Here is an 18,991-nt window from a genome sequence, read left to right as displayed (position 1 = left end):
GGCTGGCAGAGAGCACGGGGGGGGGCTGGCAGAGAGCACGGGGGGGGGCTGGCAGAGAGCACGGGGGGGCTGGCAGAGAGCACGGGGGGGGCTGGCAGAGAGCACGGGGGGGGGGCTGGCAGAGAGCACGGGGGGGGGCTGGCAGAGAGCACGGGGGGGGGCTGGCAGAGAGCACGGGGGGGGGCTGGCAGAGAGCACGGGGGGGGGCTGGCAGAGAGCACGGGGGGGGGCTGGCAGAGAGCACGGGGGGGGGCTGGCAGAGAGCACGGGGGGGGGGCTGGCAGAGAGCACGGGGGGGGGGCTGGCAGAGAGCACGGGGGGGGGCTGGCAGAGAGCACAGGGGGGGGGGGCTGGCAGAGAGCACGGGGGGGGGGCTGGCAGAGAGCACGGGGGGGGGGCTGGCAGAGAGCACGGGGGGGGGGGGCTGGCAGAGAGCACGGGGGGGGGGCTGGCAGAGAGCACGGGGGGGGGGGCTGGCAGAGAGCACGGGGGGGGGGCTGCCAGAGAGCACGGGGGGGGGCTGGCAGAGAGCACGGGGGGGGCTGGCAGAGAGCACGGGGGGGGGCTGGCAGAGAGCACGGGGGGGGGCTGGCAGAGAGCACGGGGGGCTGGCAGAGAGCACGGGGGGGGCTGGCAGAGAGCACGGGGGGGGGCCTGGCAGAGAGCACGGGGAGGGGCCTGGCAGAGAGCACGGGGGGGGGGGGCTGGCAGAGAGCACGGGGGGGGGCTGGCAGAGAGCACGGGGGGGGGGGCTGGCAGAGAGCACGGGGGGGGGCTGGCAGAGAGCACGGGGGGGGGGGCTGGCAGAGAGCACGGGGGGGGGGGCTGGCAGAGAGCACGGGGGGGGGGCTGGCAGAGAGCACGGGGGGGGGGGCTGGCAGAGAGCACGGGGGGGGGGGCTGGCAGAGAGCACGGGGGGGGGGCTGGCAGAGAGCACGGGGGGGGGCTGGCAGAGAGCATGGGGGGGGGCTGGCAGAGAGCACGGGGGGGGCTGGCAGAGAGCACGGGGGGGGCTGGCAGAGAGCACGGGGGGGGGGCTGGCAGAGAGCACGGGGGGGGCTGGCAGAGAGCACGGGGGGGGGGGGGCTGGCAGAGAGCACGGGGGGGGCTGGCAGAGAGCACGGGGGGGCTGGCAGAGAGCACGGGGGGGGGGGCTGGCAGAGAGCACGGGGGGGGGGCCTGGCAGAGAGCACGGGGAGGGGCCTGGCAGAGAGCACGGGGAGGGGGGCTGGCAGAGAGCACGGGGGGGGGGGGGGCTGGCAGAGAGCACGGGGGGGGGCTGGCAGAGTGCACGGGGGGGGGGCTGGCAGAGTGCACGGGGGGGGGGCTGGCAGAGTGCACGGGGGGGGGGCTGGCAGAGAGCACGGGGGGGGCTGGCAGAGAGCACGGGGGGGGCTGGCAGAGAGCACGGGGGGGCTGGCAGAGAGCACGGGGGGGGCTGGCAGAGAGCACGGGGGGGGGGATGGCAGAGAGGCAGAGAGCATGGGGGGGCTGGCAGAGAGCACGGGGGGGGGACTGGCAGAGAGCACGGGGGGGGGACTGGCAGCGAGCACGGGGGGGGGACTGGCAGCGAGCACGGGGGGGGGACTGGCAGCGAGCACGGGGGGGGGGACTGGCAGCGAGCACGGGGGGGGGACTGGCAGAGAGCACGGGGGGGGGACTGGCAGAGAGCACGGGGGGGACTGGCAGAGAGCACGGGGGGGACTGGCAGAGAGCACGGGGGAGGGACTGGCAGCGAGCACGGGGGAGGGACTGGCAGCGAGCACGGGGGGGGCTGGCAGCGAGCACGGGGGGGCTGGCAGCGAGCACGGGGGGACTGGCAGAGAGCACGGGGGGGACTGGCAGAGAGCACGGGGGGGACTGGCAGAGAGCACGGGGGGGACTGGCAGAGAGCACGGGGGGGCAATGGAGAGCTTGGGGGATGTGAAGAGCACTGGGGGGAAAGCAGAGAGCGTGGGGATGATGTGGATCACACAGGGGGGTGGCAGAGAGTACGGGGAGGGTGGCGGAGAGCATGGGGGGGAGGTGGAGCGCACGGGGGATATGAAGAGCACGGGGGGAAGCAGAGAGCGTGGGGATGATGTGGATCACACGGGGGGGGCAGAGAGAATGGGGGGGGTGGCAGATAGAATGGGGGGATGGCAGAGAGTATGGGGGGGGAGGTGGAGAGCCCAGGGGGAGCAGCAGCAGAGAGAACCAGGATAGGAGGAGCGGCTGCATATAGAAGAATAATTCTCTCCATCCTCCTCCTGCAGTCTCCTGCTTCTCCTCTACCTCTCGCAGGCATTCCGCTACTGCCTGGCGGCCGTAGCCCACCGGGCAAGTGCCCGGTTTGCCCTATGGCCAATCCGGGCCTGGTGGCAATGAATCATCTAGTCTAGTCAGAGATTAAGAGCTCAGTGGGCCGAAGAACTATAAGAAGTGATTGTAGTGGAAGTGAAGGAACTGTCATACTTTCTGTTAGGACCCGTTAAAGACTGTTGCCATATGAGACATCATTCCAACACATGCAGATGTGGTGTCTTGCTGGTGCCTTTCGCTGCCAATTAATCTTGCAACTACCCAAGGGTGTCCTGGGCCTAACCCTCTCTCCCAAAGTTCTGGAACTACTTTGCACCCACTATGCCTCACAACCCACCATATACAGAAGGATGTCAGCTATCTCTGTCTCTGGAAGCTTCTCATTAGACTGAAGGAGGCCGGGGACCTTGTTGCATAAACTTCAGCTTCTAGAAACACCCACCACACCATAGTTATATAGTAGGCGAGGGTGAAAAAAGTCCATCAAGCCTCTAGACTTATCAAATCCTGACTAGAACCATCTTAATAGTCAAGAGAAGTGGCCACAAAAAGGTTATGCGAGATCATCAGCAATGAGATATAACAAAGGATAAGAAAAATGTAATGAAAAGTTTGTCTTTATTTAAAAAATAACATATTTTCAACCCACAGTGCACAGAACAAGCTAAGTGTTAATACTTTAACCACTTAAGGACCAGCCTCGTTTTGAGATTTTGGTGTTTACATGTTTAAAAGAGTGTTTTTTGCTAGAAAATTACTTAGAACACCCAAACATTATAATTGTTTTTTTTCTAACACCCTAGAGAATAAAATGGCGGTTGTTGAAATACTTTTTGTTACACCGTATTTGCGCAGCGTTCTTTTTTTTATGGGGAAAAATTCACTTTTTTGAATAAAATAAATAAATAAGACATCAGTATAATTAGCCCAAGTTTTTTATATTGTGAAAGATAATGTTACGCCGAGTAAATTGATACCCAATATGTCATGCTTCAAAGAAGGCACCAGATCATGGGGGGCCCCTCTCTCGCCACCGATAAATGTGATCTCGCGGCGAATCCACCACAGGGACCAATTTTACCTTGTAGCGGACTGCCCGTTGAAGGGGATACTGGAGTTATGGCAGCTAGCTGCTGCCATAACGATATCCTCCTTCAAACAGCCGCCGTAAAACTGCGGCGGGCGGTTCGTAAGTGGTTAACCACTTCCATACTGGGCCTAGTCTGGCACTCCGCTCCTACATGTAAAAATCATAATTTTTTTGCTAGAAAATTACTCTGAACCCCCAAACATTATATATTTTTTTTTTAGCAGGGAATAAAATGGCAGTTGCTCAACTTTTTATGTTGCACGGTATTTGTGAAACAAATATACCAATTTAGTGCTACAGAGGAGGTCTATTGCTCTCGCTCTAACGCACATGGTGATACCTCACATGTGTGGTTTGAACGGCGTGTACATAAGTGGGTTGGACTTACATGTCCGTTCGCTTCCGTGCATGAGCTGCTGGGGACAGGGGCGCTTTAAATTTGTTTTGTTTTTATTGCTTATTTTACTATTATTTTACTATTTTATTTATTTATTTTTTACACGTTCTCATTTAATTAATTTTTTGGGATCACTTGTAATAGGAATGGTGTGTGACAGGTTCTCTTTATGGAGAGATATGGGGTCACTAAGACCCCACATCCCTCCTCCAGGCTGGAAAGCATGAGATTAAAAAAAAAAAAACACCACACGATCCCATGCTTTCCAGCCGCGATTGTGGCTTTGTTAACAAGTGTGGCCCAGACGTGACGTCATAATGTCACGCCCGGGCATCTGGTCACTGGAAATCTCTATGATCATCATCCGGCAGCAGCCGATTGTTTGGGTCAGGAGAGCCCAGAGAAGCAACAAGGATGTCATATGATGTCCTTGGGCGGGAAGTGGCTAAGGCTACTTTCACACTGAGGAGCTTTACAGGCGCTATAGTGCTAAAAATAGCACCTGCAAAGTGCCTCTAAAGAGCCTCTCCTGTCACACCAGTGTGAAAGCCAGAGGGCGCAGTGCGCTTGTGGGCTCCCCTGAAGCACGTGCAAATCGCTGCGGGAGCGGTGATTTGCAGGCGCTTTTAACCCTTTATTCAAACACTAGCAGGGTTAAAAGCGCTTCTAAAACGATGGTAAAGCACTGCTAAAACTAGCTAAGACTGAAATTTCAGTCTCTCCTCCGATATATATATATTTTTTTAAGCAACACTTATCTGTTAGGCAGCGATTTCCTATATTGGGATACTCCCCTACCCAGCAGATTCAGTTTTGTGCTGCTACGATCTGTTGATCAGGTGCGTCAGCCGGGGTCCCACACCTTCATCTTGGCAGCTGGCCTCTGATGATGTCCCCAGCTCTGTCCACCAGCCAATGTGCGTCCCTACTTCTGCGGCCTCCGGGGATATGTGATGAAGAACCCCAGGAGACTGGGGCAGCAGGGACAGGTCATTCTCACCTAGGTGAGAATGGTGGTGGGTGGAGGCCAAGGACTCACATTAAAAACGAAGAAAAAAGGTCACAATTTAAAACGTGTAGGATAGCGACAGTGCACAGGGCCATATTAGATCTGTGGGGAGAAGGTCCGTTTTAACAATAATTCTGTTTTTATAAAATGTTTCCCGTTTAGTCACACTTGCTATGGCTCACAGTCTCTTAGTAGATCTAAAATGTAGTTCAGATGCTGTAAGAGGTTGCGGATCTCTGATACTTTGACAAGTAACAGAACCTTTTTATTAAAAGAGCATCAACAATGTTCCAAGAGTGCCCATATGAACATATATCAGCAGCCATAACATTGCCAGGCTGACCATTCCAGGAGGTTTACAACAATCAGTAACAACAGCTGAACTAATATTAGACAAAAGCACCGCACATGATTGATTAGTGCCAGGGAGATTGAAGGCTGAGGTTTCTTTTGTCCTTCTGTTCTGGTGATACCATTTAACCAGTTAGATAACCAGGCCTGAACAGAGGAGACACGTTATCACATGGCACCAGAGCTTGAAGGGATATTTTAGGCTCTTCATTGACAGTTCCCTAATGACAACCTTGGGCCCTCTGAGAGACCATGTAGGTTAGCCATTAACGTTTAGAACACAAGAAATACTTATTAACGTTCCCAGCTGAGACAGGTTTACCGGCTAAGATACAACAGCAAAAAATAAACCGAAGCCAGTACAAGTGGAATGGAGCGGACATAAGCTATATGTGTGTCAGAAGAATGTGACTTTCCCCCAGGGCAATACTGAAGTAAATAAGTACCATTAATGTTCTGACCGGCAAGAAAACAATAAAAGACCTTAAGTTCTCAGGAGCCAAGCACGTAACAATTTTACTGACTTAAAGCTAAAATTTCAGGCACAAAATCTTTCAAATTTCAAATATATTCCTCAATAGCAACAAAAGGGTATAAATTAATTTGTGTACACCAAATGTCTTTACAAACTGAGATATTACCTTGAAAAGTAGCAGTGACATCATCAATGTGCTGTACATAGTCTGTGCAGAGAGCAGAGCTGTGGGAGGGACCTATGAGGCTCCACCCACTACAGGCTGCAACAAGACCAGCCACTCTGCACAAGGAGAGAGAACAGTAGTGACCGGTCTTTATGAAGTTCCTGCACAGAGGATATTTTACACTGCATTGATGTGAAAGAAACACACAAAGCACACAGAGGTTCAAAAAAGAATACACATGACTCTCGTATCCAGTGGTTCTCAACGTCTGTCCTCAGGGACCACTAACAGGCCAGATTTTAAGTATTACCTTGGAGAGATGCAGACTAGAATACTGCAATCACTGAGCAGCAAATGATATCACCTAAGATGCATTTCAGTTATCTTGCAAACCTGGCCTGTTAGTGGGTCCTAAAGACAGGAGTGGAGAACCACTGATTTAGACAATATTTGCTTGTCCCGAATTTCATCTTTAAAAAAAGGTACATTTGAAAAACATTTGTACAATAGGCGAAAAAAGCCATTGTGTGGGTTATTGGAGCAAAAAAAAGAAAAAAAAAAAACAAAAAAACATATTGCACATCACAGTTTTTCATTTGCAAAGCTGCTATCCATGAGGCTGAATTCCGATTGTTGTGTGTTACCACACAGTTATTGTGTAGTCCTTTTATAAAATTTAAATAGGACTACCAAGCACCTTATGGCTGTTTTTAATTTATGTTTTTATTAAATTTGTCAATGTAGAAAGTGATGCACTGGGCAAAATAAGAACAAGCGGTGACACATGTTAACTGGTTCCCGACCGGCTGTACTTATAAGTCGGCAGAATGGCATGGCAAGGCAAAGTAACGTACCCTTACGTTACACTGAAATTCCTGCCATGCCCGCGTACCTGCCGCAAGGTCCATGACCGTGCCCAGGGGTCGATCGCCGCGGGGATACCCGCGATCGTGTCATGGAGCTCAAGAACGGGGAGATGCCGATGTAAACAGCATCTCCCTATTCTGCCCAATGACAGCACACTGATCGTCTGCTCAGTCATCGGGAGCAGCGATCACTGTGGTGTCACACATAGCCACGCCCCCAGACAGTTAGAAACATGCCCCTATGATACACTCAACCCCTCCCCCCTAGTGGTTAACCCCTTCACCGCCAGTGACTTTTTTACAGTAATCAATGCAATTTTATAGCATCGATCGCTGTATTAATGCAAATGGTGTCAAAATTGTCCGATGTGTCCACCATAATGTCGCAGTCATCATAAAAATTACTGATCGCCGCCATTACTAGTAAAAAAATATATATATATTAATAAAAATGCCATAAAACTAGCCCCTATTTTGAAGACGCTATAACTTTTGCGCAAACCAATCAATAAACGCTTATTGCGATTTCTCTTTACACAAAATATGTAAAAGAATACATATTGGCCTAAACGGAGGAAAAAAAATGTTTTTTTTAAATATATTTTTGGGGGATATTTATTATAGCAAAAAGTAAAAAATAATGTTTTTTTTTTCAAAATTGTCGCGCTTTCTTGGTTTATAGCGCAAAAAGGTGATCAATTGTCAGTTAAAGCGACGCAGTGCCGAATCGCAAAAAACCCTCTGGTCAGTAAGGAGGTAAATCCTTCCGGGGCTGAAGTGGTTAAGGAAAATGAGGCTCTAGGTTATTTCACTTTTAGTTGGAGTAGAACTTTTAAATTAGAGATACAATGTGCATATAGCTGCAGGCGAGTTTCTGATGGTCGATAGAGCAGAGTTTTCTGTTGGCAGAAGTGAACCATTTGATTTTCGGCACCCAAAGAGGAAAGACCCATCTCTGACAACACCTAACTTTCTACTACAGGCTCAATGATTTTCAGAATATAAGCTTTATCTCCAGTTTTATCGTGCTGTGTGCCAATTTGCATGAAGCTGCCACCAGGTTGCCCCTTTTGGTCGATTGCACAATTTAGAATCACACGAGATAAGCGATGGAGATCTGTTCTAGTACAGTGCAGGTAGTGAGCTATTTATATATACAAAGCTCAGGAATGTAAAGATAAGACAACAGTACTTACATCTGTGGTGTCCCAAGCAATCTCGGTATGTGAGGATATTGCTTCATTCTGTGAAGAAAAATGAAAAATAAAGAATCAAAAGCAGTACTTTGGGAATAGTAATGTGTGTATATTTTTTTATAATATATATATATATATATATATATATATATATATATATATATATATATACACACATATACACATACACACAGCCGGACTGGGAATAAAAACCAGCCCTGGAAAAAATTTCATACCAGCCAGCCCAACAGCATAACTTCATTATTTTCTTGTTCATGAAAGAGAAAACCATACATTTGAAAGCACATTTTATGAAGAGTGTATTATATATAGATATGAAATCACATAGGGCTTTTATTATATATATATATATATATATATATATATATATATATATATATATACATACATACATACATACATACACACACACACACACACACACACACACACACACACACACAAATTCCAGTTAAAAGTGGCAAGTGGTCAATCAAGGGGGACCCCAGGAACGTGGGGGGACGACGACGACACCACCTTCCGCAGAAAGAATACACTAAGGTAAGGGGGGTGGGTTACTAATATAAGGGGGAAACCCTTTATATCAGTGCTCCCTTACATTATCACATTCACTCCCCCCTTACATCAGTAACCCCCCCCCCCCCCCCCCGACTGGCCTGGTGGCGCTGTCACTGACCTCCTCTCAGGTGCACTGTGCAGTGCTCAGTCAGTCAGCTCCAGCCTGGCTGGCTCTTGTTTTATCCTATAGTCTTCTCTCCACAGTCCACACAAGTCTGACTTCTCCCATGACCCCCCATCCTGGCGGTGCTCCCACTCTTGACTCCTCTCCAGACTCCCTCAGAGACTGCCGACTTGATGCAAGAGCTCAATGCAGCCTCACCGTGTCCCCATCAAATGCAGCCTCACCGTGTCCCCATCAAATGCAGCCTCACCGTGTCCCCATCAAATGCAGCCTCACCGTGTCCCCATCAAATGCAGCTTTATTGTGCCATGAATGCAGTCTCACTGTGCCCATGAATGCAGCCCCTCCTGTGCCCAATGTCCCAGTCTGCAGTCCCTGTCCATGGGAAGGTGTGTTGTTGATGCTCGATACGCTACCTTTCATGCCAGCGGGATATCCATGACGGCCAGCAGCAGGCAGGGTCTGTTCTCGTTTTGGATGGGGTCGGTGCTCCTTCCAGAGGATCGGTTTGCTGTGAGATGAAGTGGTCCCTGGCCACCTGCACCTTCAGCCATCCTCATTTTCTGGCCCCAGTCAGCCTGTCCTCTGCTCCTGGGGAAGTGGAGAGCACTGGGTGGGAGCTGGAGAGAAGGGGGAGCAGAGAGTACTGGCGGGGTTGGAGAACACATGGGTGGGGGCAAAGAGCAGGGGGGAGTGGAAATCACAGGGGGGGACTTGAGAGCACTGGGGGGGCCAAAAAGAACATGTGGGAGAGCATGGTAGGCTGAGAGCACTGGGAGGGGTTAAGAGTATGGGGTGGCGAAGAGCACTGGGGGGGGGGGGGGCAGAAAAACAGGGGTGGAGAGCATGGGGGAGTGGAGAGCAATGGGGGGAGCTTGAGAGCACCAGTGGGGGCCAGAAAGAAAAGGGGTGGAAAGCACAGGGGACTGTACAGCACTATGGGGGGTGGAGAGCACTGGCAGGGTTGGAGGGCACATGGGTGGGGGGAAAATGCAGGGGGGGAGTGGAGAGTACAGGGGGGGAGCCAAAAAGAACAGGGGTGGAGAGCGATGGGTGGAGCTTGAGAGCACCAGTGGGCCAGAATGAACAGGGGTGGGGAGAATGGCAGGCTGGAGAGCACTGGGGTGAGGGCTGGAGAGTGATGGGGAGTGGAGAGCACAGGAGGGGGGGAGTGGAGAGCACGGGGGGGGGGGGGGAGTGGAGTGGAGAGCACGGGGGGGGGGAGTGGAGGGGAGAGCACTGGGGAGGGAGGGAGAACAGGGGGGAGAGCACTGGGGGGGGGGGGAGTGGAGTGCACTGGGATGGTGGCTAGAGAAGAAGGATGGCGAGAGCTGGAGAGGGGGGGCAGAAAGAACAGGGGTGGAGACAGTGGCGGAACTACCGCCATAGCAACACATGCGGGCGCTATGGGGCCCGCAGGCAGGTGGGGCCCGGTGAGGACAGGCGGCACGGCTCTGTGGGTGATAGCGGGCGGCCCGCGGCTCCGTGGGTCATCCGCGGGCGAGAGCGGGCGGCTCCGTGGATGATAGAGGGCGGCCCGCGGCTCCGCGGGTGGTCCGCGGCTCCGCGGGTGAGAGAGTGGGCGTGAGCGGGCTCGCCAATCAGGGAGCTGACAGGCGGGGGACCATAGAGATGACATCATCTCTCACTGCCCGGCGCCCGCCCTGCATCCCTGCAGTGCCGTTTCCTCCTCACTGTGCAGGCAGCCAGGAAGCAGAGAGATGACATTATCTCTCTGCTGCCTGACTATCTGCTGCCTGACTCTGTGACACAGCAGGAAAGTGACAGAGCAAGTGACAATCCATAATGTGTGGCAGGCGATGTGGCAAGTGACAACCAGGACATGGCAAGTGACAATCTGTAATGTGTGGCAGGTAACGTGGCAAGTGAAAATCCGTGACGTGTCAAGTGACAATCTGTAATGTGTGACAGGTGACGTGGCAAGTGACAATCCATAATGTGTGGCAGGTGACGTGGCAAGTGACAACCTGGGACATGGCAAGTGACAATCCGTAATGTGTGGCAGGTGACGTGGCAAGTGACAACCCGGGATGTGGCAAGTGACAATCTAGGACGTGGCAAGTGACAATCCATAATGTGTGGTGAGTGGCAATCTAGGACGTGGCAAGGGACAATCCGTAATGTGTGACGAGTGACAATCCGGGACGTGACAAGTGGATAATCTGCAACATGTGGCAGGTGACATTCTGCAACGTGTGACAAGTGACAATCCTTAATGTGTGGCAAGTGACAATCCAGGACGTGGCAAGTGACAATCCATAACGTGTGGCAGGTGACGTGGCAAGTGAAAATCCGTGACGTGGCAAGTGACAATCCGTAATGTGTGGCAGGTGACGTGGCAAGTGACAATCCATAATGTGTGGCAGGTGACGTGGCAAGTGACAACCTGGGACATGGCAAGTGACAATCCGTAATGTGTGGCAGGTGACGTGGCAAGTGAAAATCCATGACATGGCAAGTGACAATCCGTAACGTGTGGCAGGTGATGTGGCAAGTGACAATCCGTAATGTGTGGCAGGTGACGTGGCAAGTGACAATCCGTAATGTGTGGCAGGTGACGTGGCAAGTGACAATCCGTAATGTGTGGCAGGTGACGTGGCAAGTGACAATCCATAATGTGTGGCAGGTGACGTGGCAAGTGACAACCTGGGACATGGCAAGTGACAATCCATAATGTGTGGCAGGTGATGTGGTAAGTGACAACCTGGATGTGGCAAGTGACAAGCCGTAATATGCGGCAGGTGACGTGGCAAGTGAAAATCCGTGACATGGCAAGTAACAATCCGTAATGTGTGGCAGGTGACGTGGCAAGTGACAACCCGGGATGTGGCAAGTGACAATCCATAATGTGTGGCAAGTGACAATCTAGGACGTGGCAAGTGACAATCCGTAATGTGTGGCGAGTGGCAATCTAGGACGTGGCAAGTGACAATCCATAATGCGTGGCAAGTGACAATCTGGGATGTGGCAAGTGGACAATCCGCAACATGTGGCAGGTGACATTCTGCAATGTGTGACAAGTTAAAATCTGCATCTGGTGGCAGGCGATTAGGGATGAGCCGAACACCCCCCGGTTCGGTTCGCACCAGAACTTGCGAACGACCCCCGCGTTCGGTACGAACGTTAGAACCCCATTGAAGTCTATGGGACTCGAAAGTTCGAATTGGAAAGTGCTCATTTTAACGGCTAATATGCAAGATAGTGTCCTAAAAAGGGTTTGGCGACCTGCCTCCTGCCTCAGGGGACATGGGTCACTGCAAAAAAAAGTTTTAAAAACTACCGTTTTGGCGGGAGCACTGATTTTAATGACGATTAAAGTGAAAAAAAAAAAGTGAAATATTCCTTTAAATATGGTGCCTGCGGGGTGTCTGTAGTATGCCTGTGAAGTGCCACGTGTTTCCCGTGTTTAGAACAGTCCCTGCACAAAATTACATTAAACGGAAATAACACCATTTAAAACTGCTTGCGGTTTTAATGTTATATCTGGTTCCTGCAATATGGTTGAAAATCATTGAGAAACATGGCATGGGTAGCCCTCCCTGCCCATTACCAGCCTATTTGGGTCTTGTACACCTATTAAGGGGAACCCCGTACCCATATTAAAAAAAGGAAATGCGTGTGGCCCCCAGGCCCTATATACTCAGAACAGCAGTATACAGGCGGTGCAAACAAGACAGGGACTGTGTAGGTTTGTTGTGTTAAGTTGAATCTGTTTGTCATTTTCAACCGGTACATTTTTAAAGTGTAGCTCCAGTCAAAAAAACTATCTTTAAGCTTTTTGGAAAACATAGGGAAGGGTTATCACCCCTGTATAATTTGTTTTGTCGTCCATCTTTTTTCATCTCACTTGCTGCTGTCTCCTTGCGTTTGCAAGTAGGAGATGTTTGTAAGTTGGATGTTTGAAAGTAGGGGCCTGCCCTATATTATAGCGGTATGTACTGGGTACAGAGCACGCAGACAGCACGCACTATCTCCTAACACTACTGACTGCAAGCTCTATTATTAACCACTTGTTAGCCCAATGTTTGCATAAAGTGAAAGATGAAGTTATGCTGAGTAAATAGATATCAAACATGTCACTCTTCAAAATTGCACATGCCCGTGGAATGGCGCCAAACGTCGCTACTTAAAAAATCCCCATAGGCGACGCTTTAAATATTTTTTTACTGGTTACATGTTTTGAGTTGCAGAGGAGGTCTAGGACTAGAATTATTGCTCTCGCTCTAACATTCTCGGCGATACCTCACATGTGTGGCACATGCGAGCACATGGGGACATGGGCGCTTTAATTTTTATTTTATTTTTTTATTGTTCATTTTACTTTATTTTAGTTTGACATTTTTTTTCCCAAAAATATATTTTTGATCACTTTTATTCCTATTACAAGAAATGTAAACATCCCTTGTAATAGGAATATGGGGTGACAGGTCCTCTTTACAGTGAAATCTGGGGGGTCAATATGACCCCACATCTCACCTCTAGGCTGGGAAGCCTGAAATAAAAAATAAAAAAAAGATTCTGGCTTTGATCGTACTGGCGAGTTGGTAGAAGCACCGGAGGGCGGTGAGGGGTGGGGGGCGTCTATGGCTGGGTATTTCAGGGTATCACCGAGTATGGCTGGGTATCTCTGAGTATGGCTGGGTATGGCAATTTATGGCAGGGTATTACAGAGTATTGGCGGGGTATTGGCGGGGTACTACAGAGTAATAGCAGGGTACTGCAGAGTATTGGGGGTACTGCAGAGTAATGGCGGGTACTGCAGAGTATTGGGGGGTACTGCAGAGTAATGGGGGTTACTGCAGAGTAATGGGGGGTACTGCAGAGTAATGGCAGGGTACTGCACTGCAGAGTAATGGCGGGGTACTGCACTGCAGAGTAATGGCGGGGTACTGCACTGCAGAGTAATGGCGGGGTACTGCACTGCAGAGTAATGGCAGGGTACTGCAGAGTAATGGCAGGGTACTGCAGAGTAATGGCAGGGTACTGCACTGCAGAGTAATGGCGGGGTACTGCACTGCAGAGTAATGGCGGGGTACTGCACTGCAGAGTAATGGCGGGGTACTGCACTGCAGAGTAATGGCGGGGTACTGCACTGCAGAGTAATGGCGGGGTACTGCAGAGTAATGGCAGGGTACTGCAGAGTAATGGCAGGGTACTGCAGAGTATGCACTGGTATTGCAGAGTATTGGCAGGGAATTGAGGGGTTAAATTTGGTGAGCAGCGATGTGGGCACTGCAGATGCAGCCCACATCGCTGCTGACACCGATCTCTTTCCCCTCCGCTGTACCGATCGGTACAGAAAGGGGAGGGAGGAACAGGCGTCATAACATGACGCCGGTTTGTTTCCAAGTGATCACTCCGTCATTTGACGGAGCAATCACGTGGTAAACGGCCGCTATGAGCCCCTATGGACCCGGCGGTCACGGATGCTCTCGAGTGCGCACACCTCGGGGCACGCGAGAGCAGAATTCTGGGAGGCCGTTAATTAACGGCCTCTCTGAGTTAAACAACCGCCCTGAAGCCGTTAATCGGCAATGGGCAGTTGTTAAGTGGTTAAAGCTAGATCACTAGCTATATAGGTGAGGTGAATATAGTGGTGTATACTGCAGTCAGGGCACAGACAACAACCACTACACAGCAGCAAGATAGGAAATCAGCCAAAAACGATTGGTGTGTACTGTGTTGAAGGTACACAGAACACCCACTGCTTCAGATGCAAAGTAACACACTACAGGAGGCCGCCTTAAAGGCGGCCTTATATAGTGTGGGGCGTGCACTACACAGCCTGAGCTATGATTGGCCACAGGCAGGATGCCTGTGGCCAATCATGGCTCTCCTCGCTGCCGGCGCTGCGATTGGCCAAGCATGCGGGGTCACAGTGCATGCTTGGCCAATCATCGGGCAGCAATGCACTGCGCCAACGCAGTGCATTGTGGTCCGCGCGCGCGTCACTCGAATTTTGACGCGAACGGCCAAAACAATCGGAATTCGCCGAACGGCCGAACAGCCAATGTTCGAGTCGAACGTACGTTCGACTCGAACACGAAGCTCATCCCTACAGGCGATGATGGCAAGTGACACGCTCAGGGATCCCACTGATTTTGCATTATGGTGAGTTGAACTATTTTGTTTTATATAACAGAACAGAAATTGGTTAGAAGGCATGGAGGTCTGCAATGTGTTCCCTTCAGGGCTGCATACAGTATACTGCATACTTTGTTGTTAAAAATTAATATAAGCCGTTGCCTGGGTACTGTGCCACATGGATGTGGTAGTCTGTTGTTCAATGGCATTAGTTAATTATTTTTTTGTGGGGGGGGGGGGGGGGGCCCATACAACATTTTGCTATGGGGCCCTGTGATTTCTAGTTACGCCCCTGGGTGGAGAGAACTGTGGGGGGGGGGGGCAGGAGAGAGTGGTGGGGGAGGAGAGCACTGGGGGGGGGGGGGGCAGGGAGCACAAGGTGAACTGGGGGGGCAGTAAAATAAAGTTGGATAGGAGAATCAGCAGGGGGGCTGCATATAGAGGAAATAAGCCTTCTATATTCCTCCATGCATCCGCTGAATGCTCGATTCTCCTCCTATCCCTCCTGCAAGCATTCAGAAGCTACATGGAGGAATACAGAAGGCTCATTTCCTTTACCCCCCCCCCCGTCGATCCTCCTATCCAGGCACTGTGACACACAGGGTGGGCTGTACGGGCGGCATCTCCTCCTATGGATCACACAGAGCTGGCTGGCTCTGTTTTCAGCATCCGTGCTGTGCTACAGTCCCCCCCCCCCCCCCCCAGACTGCCTCGTGTAATAGGCGGAACGTTGATTCTATCTACTATCACACGAGCCAGTCTGGGGGCAGGACTGTGTTACAGCGCAGCCGCCGAACACAAAGCCAACCAGCTCTGTGATCTGCAGGAGAGAGCGGAGCAACGCAGCCGCAACTAAAAGCGGCCCCAGGGCAGGCGGCCTACTGGGAAATATCCCGGTATGCCAGTCCGGCCACACACACACAGTTTGATTTACTAAAACTACAAAATATGGTACAGCTGTGCGTGGTAGCCAATAAGCTTGTTGCACCTGAATCTCACAGTGGTTCACACGGAGATCTGCAAACCGTTGCGGGTGTGAATGTAAAGTTAACAACACCCACAAATTGTTCCACAGATTGCAGTGTGAACTGAAATGGTGCAGGAATCGGTTTGCATAAGTGTGAACACCCATGAGATTCGATGCCAATGCGGACCAATAAAAGGGCCCTGCACCATTTTGGTGTGACTGCGATTTCAGCCATACAGCTTGTATAGCTGAAATCGCATCACACAGACATCGCATGTGATCTGTACAGGAATGTAGTGCAAATCACATGCAATATCTGGCATTGCACTAGTGTGAACCGGGCCTTAGTGTACTTTTTTTGCAACCTGCTGATTTTTCTCTATAGAAAAATCTTTATGCCAGTTACTCCTGTTTTATTTAGCAAAATGTATTGTAATTAAACCACACCTTCGTGAGTGTGGCCGCGGGTCCCGCGGACTCGATCGCCACGGGGATACCCGAGATCGTCACACAGGGCGGCTGAACGGGGAGATGCCGTTGTAAACAGCATCTCCCTGTTCTGCCTAGCAACAAGTGATGCTAATCTCTGCTCCATGTGATTGGAGCAGAGATCAGTGTTCACTAACACAAAGCCCAGCCCCCCACAGTTAGTAACACGCCCCTAGGAACACTTAACCCCTACATAGCCACCCCCTGGTTAACCCCTTCAATGCCAGTGTCTGTTACACAGGAATCACTGCATTTGTATAGCACTAATTGCTGTATAAATGACAATGGTCCCAAAAATGTATCAAAAATGTCTGATGTGTTCGCCATAATGTCGTAGTCACAATAAAAATAAATAAATAAAAAAAAAGTTTTTATATATATTTTTGGGGGATATTTATTATAACAAAAAAGTAAAAAAATAATATGTTTTTTTCAAAATTGTCACTCTATTTTTGTTTATAGCGCAAAAAATAAAAACTGCAGAGGTGATCAAATACCACCAAAAGAAAGCTCTATTTGTGGGAAAAAAAGGACGTCCATTTTGTTTGGGAGCCACGTCGCACGACCGCGCAATTGTCAGTTGAAGCGACGCAGTGCTGAATCGCAAAAAGTGGTCTGGTCTTAAGCCAGCAAAATGGTCCGGTCTGAAAGTGGTTAATCAATAGTTTTTATTGAAGTTTAAATTTTTCATCAAGACAAATAACAGAAAGTATGACTATATAACATATCAGATATAACATTTAGATACATAGACAATGGTATCCAAAAAAAAAGAAAAAAAAAAAAAAAGAAAAACATATTAGTTAACTTAATTATAATAATAAAGATGACGATCAGGTAGTTATGAATACATCTATTGTGGAAACAATATACAAAAGTAGTATAAATATTATCTTAATATATACTACCAGTTCAGGTAATTCAGAGGTGATAAACCTAAATATTGTCATGGTTATGCAGTGATCTTCCTGTGTTTGCTTACCTCCACTCATGTGTTCAGACTAGAGGCCAGCCACTTCCACCTGGTGGTTTTTATAACCTCTCCTCTAAGCATGGCTCCACCCCAGGCCCTATCAGGGAGCCCTATATTAACCTGTGCACTGCAGGCCATCAGTGCTGATCAACCATTGTGTATACCTTTGTGTGTTAGCTTCCTGTTTCCTGCCGTGTGCTCTTCTACTGTTTTCCGTTACCGACTTTGGCGCGTTTTTGACTATCCCTGTTTGCCTGTGATCCTGACCTTTTGGCGTGTCCCCGACTATTCTTGTCTGCTTGTGGCCCCGACCTTGGCTTTGTCCCTCACCATCCCTATCCTTCTGTTGCCTACTGTGGGTGTGAGCTGGGGGACCCTGGGGGGGTCGCGACCTGGAGCCAGTTGCAACCAAGTCCATCCTCACCACTAGAGGCGCTGGTGAACACCTGCTGGCTCTTAGACTCCGCGCCCCAGGGAATCTTACGCTCTAACCCCAGTGGGATCTGTCCCCCGTCTGCAGCAGTCAGCCGTAGGGTCCACAACCTTGCGGTGCACTCCTGATCCCTACGGTGTGCATCTGTCACCTCGCCTCAAGGTGACCTGACAAATATATTCCCGAACACCCCTATGGGTGCTAAACTGTGTTAGGGACAGTAATATTAACCTGTTATATAATAGATAGGAAACAAAGATAAAAATATAGAGCGAGATAAGAAATATTTTATTCAAGTTATCTAGGAACATAGAACTCGGGCAATGTTTTGGGGACTAGCCCATTTTAACCATGGCTGCCATATTTTATGAGTATGTTCTTTTTTATGAGGTTGAAGAGCTATGATTGATTCATAAATAAAGCGAGTTCGAGTCGATTCTACCACTTCTTTTATGGAAGGAGGATCAGGATTTTTCCAGTTCCTCGCAATACTGATCCTGGCTGATAGCAAGATATGTGTAAACAAATTTCTAATCTGGATAGGATATCGATCAAGATCGAGGGATAATAGAGCTAGTGATGGATTTGGAGGAATGACTATATTGGTAATTTCGGACAGTACTTAATTTTCTCAGACATAATCTGAAAAATTAGTTCCCAATACTTCCAAAGTTTGGGGCATGTCCAAAATGTATGTAACATATCACCTTTTTATCCACATAATCTCCAACATTTGTCGTCAAATGTGTAGTTAAATTTAGTTTTAGTTTTTTCTCAGGAGTAAGATACCAGGCTTGAGTTAGTTTAATGAATACTTCCCATAATGTAGAGCAACACGTGGCTTTATATGTGGTGTTACAAGCTTTTTCCCATTGGTCTACTGTATAGGTGCATCCTAAGTCTTCTTCCCATCTAATTAAAAGGCATAGTCTTTATAAACACACTATTTTGTTGAAGATTATAGAAAAGTGAAATCCCTTTTTGATGTATGGGGATCTTGAGGAAGGACCAAGCCGATTGGGGTACATTATAGGTCATGATGGGAGGTTGGTAATGCAATTCTTAGTTCAGATATAGAGGAATATATCTGAATTTGGCAATTGAAATTGTTTTTGAAGTGTAGGAAATGGTTTAATCACCCCATTGTCAAGTAGATCAGATAAATATTTAATTCCTTTCTTCATCCATGGTGTAAATGAGGTTGATTGCATGAAATTATGTAGAGTATTTAACGGAACTTGGACTTTGGTAAGAAGAGTGTGTGAGGCAGTTAGATGCAGAAACCAAGCCCAGGATTTACATGTTGCTAATATTGTTGGGGAGATACGAGAAGGTATCTTGACTCCAAGTGCCATTGAAGGAATCCATATAGATAGATAATTTCCTGGGACCTTAGCAGTTTCCATCTTCCCCCAAATTGCAGATGGAGGAGATAGAAACCAATCCTTAGACTGTGTGAGTACCGAGGCT

The 18,991-nt window shown here is 49.6% G+C and overlaps 1 protein-coding gene across 2 annotated transcripts in view; it reads right to left on the bottom strand.

The window, feature by feature from the left end:
* The window catches only part of KCNJ5 (potassium inwardly rectifying channel subfamily J member 5), a 244,474-nt gene that overhangs the window by 200,811 nt on the left and 24,672 nt on the right, over nucleotides 1–18,991 (bottom strand). For both annotated transcript variants that reach the window (XM_077457858.1, XM_077457856.1), the window contains exon 3: nucleotides 7,852–7,899. In XM_077457858.1, coding sequence (XP_077313984.1) covers nucleotides 7,852–7,898 — 47 coding nt within the window. In that variant the 5' untranslated portion in view covers nucleotide 7,899. The remainder of the gene's footprint in view (nucleotides 1–7,851; nucleotides 7,900–18,991) is intronic.

Source organism: Lithobates pipiens, unplaced genomic scaffold, assembly GCF_037356315.1.
Source record: "Lithobates pipiens isolate NorthernLeopardFrog02 unplaced genomic scaffold, aLitPip1_a1.2 Scaffold_27, whole genome shotgun sequence".
In the NCBI taxonomy this organism is placed as follows: Eukaryota; Metazoa; Chordata; class Amphibia; order Anura; family Ranidae; genus Lithobates; species Lithobates pipiens.
This window is presented reverse-complemented; position numbering and strand designations above follow the sequence as displayed.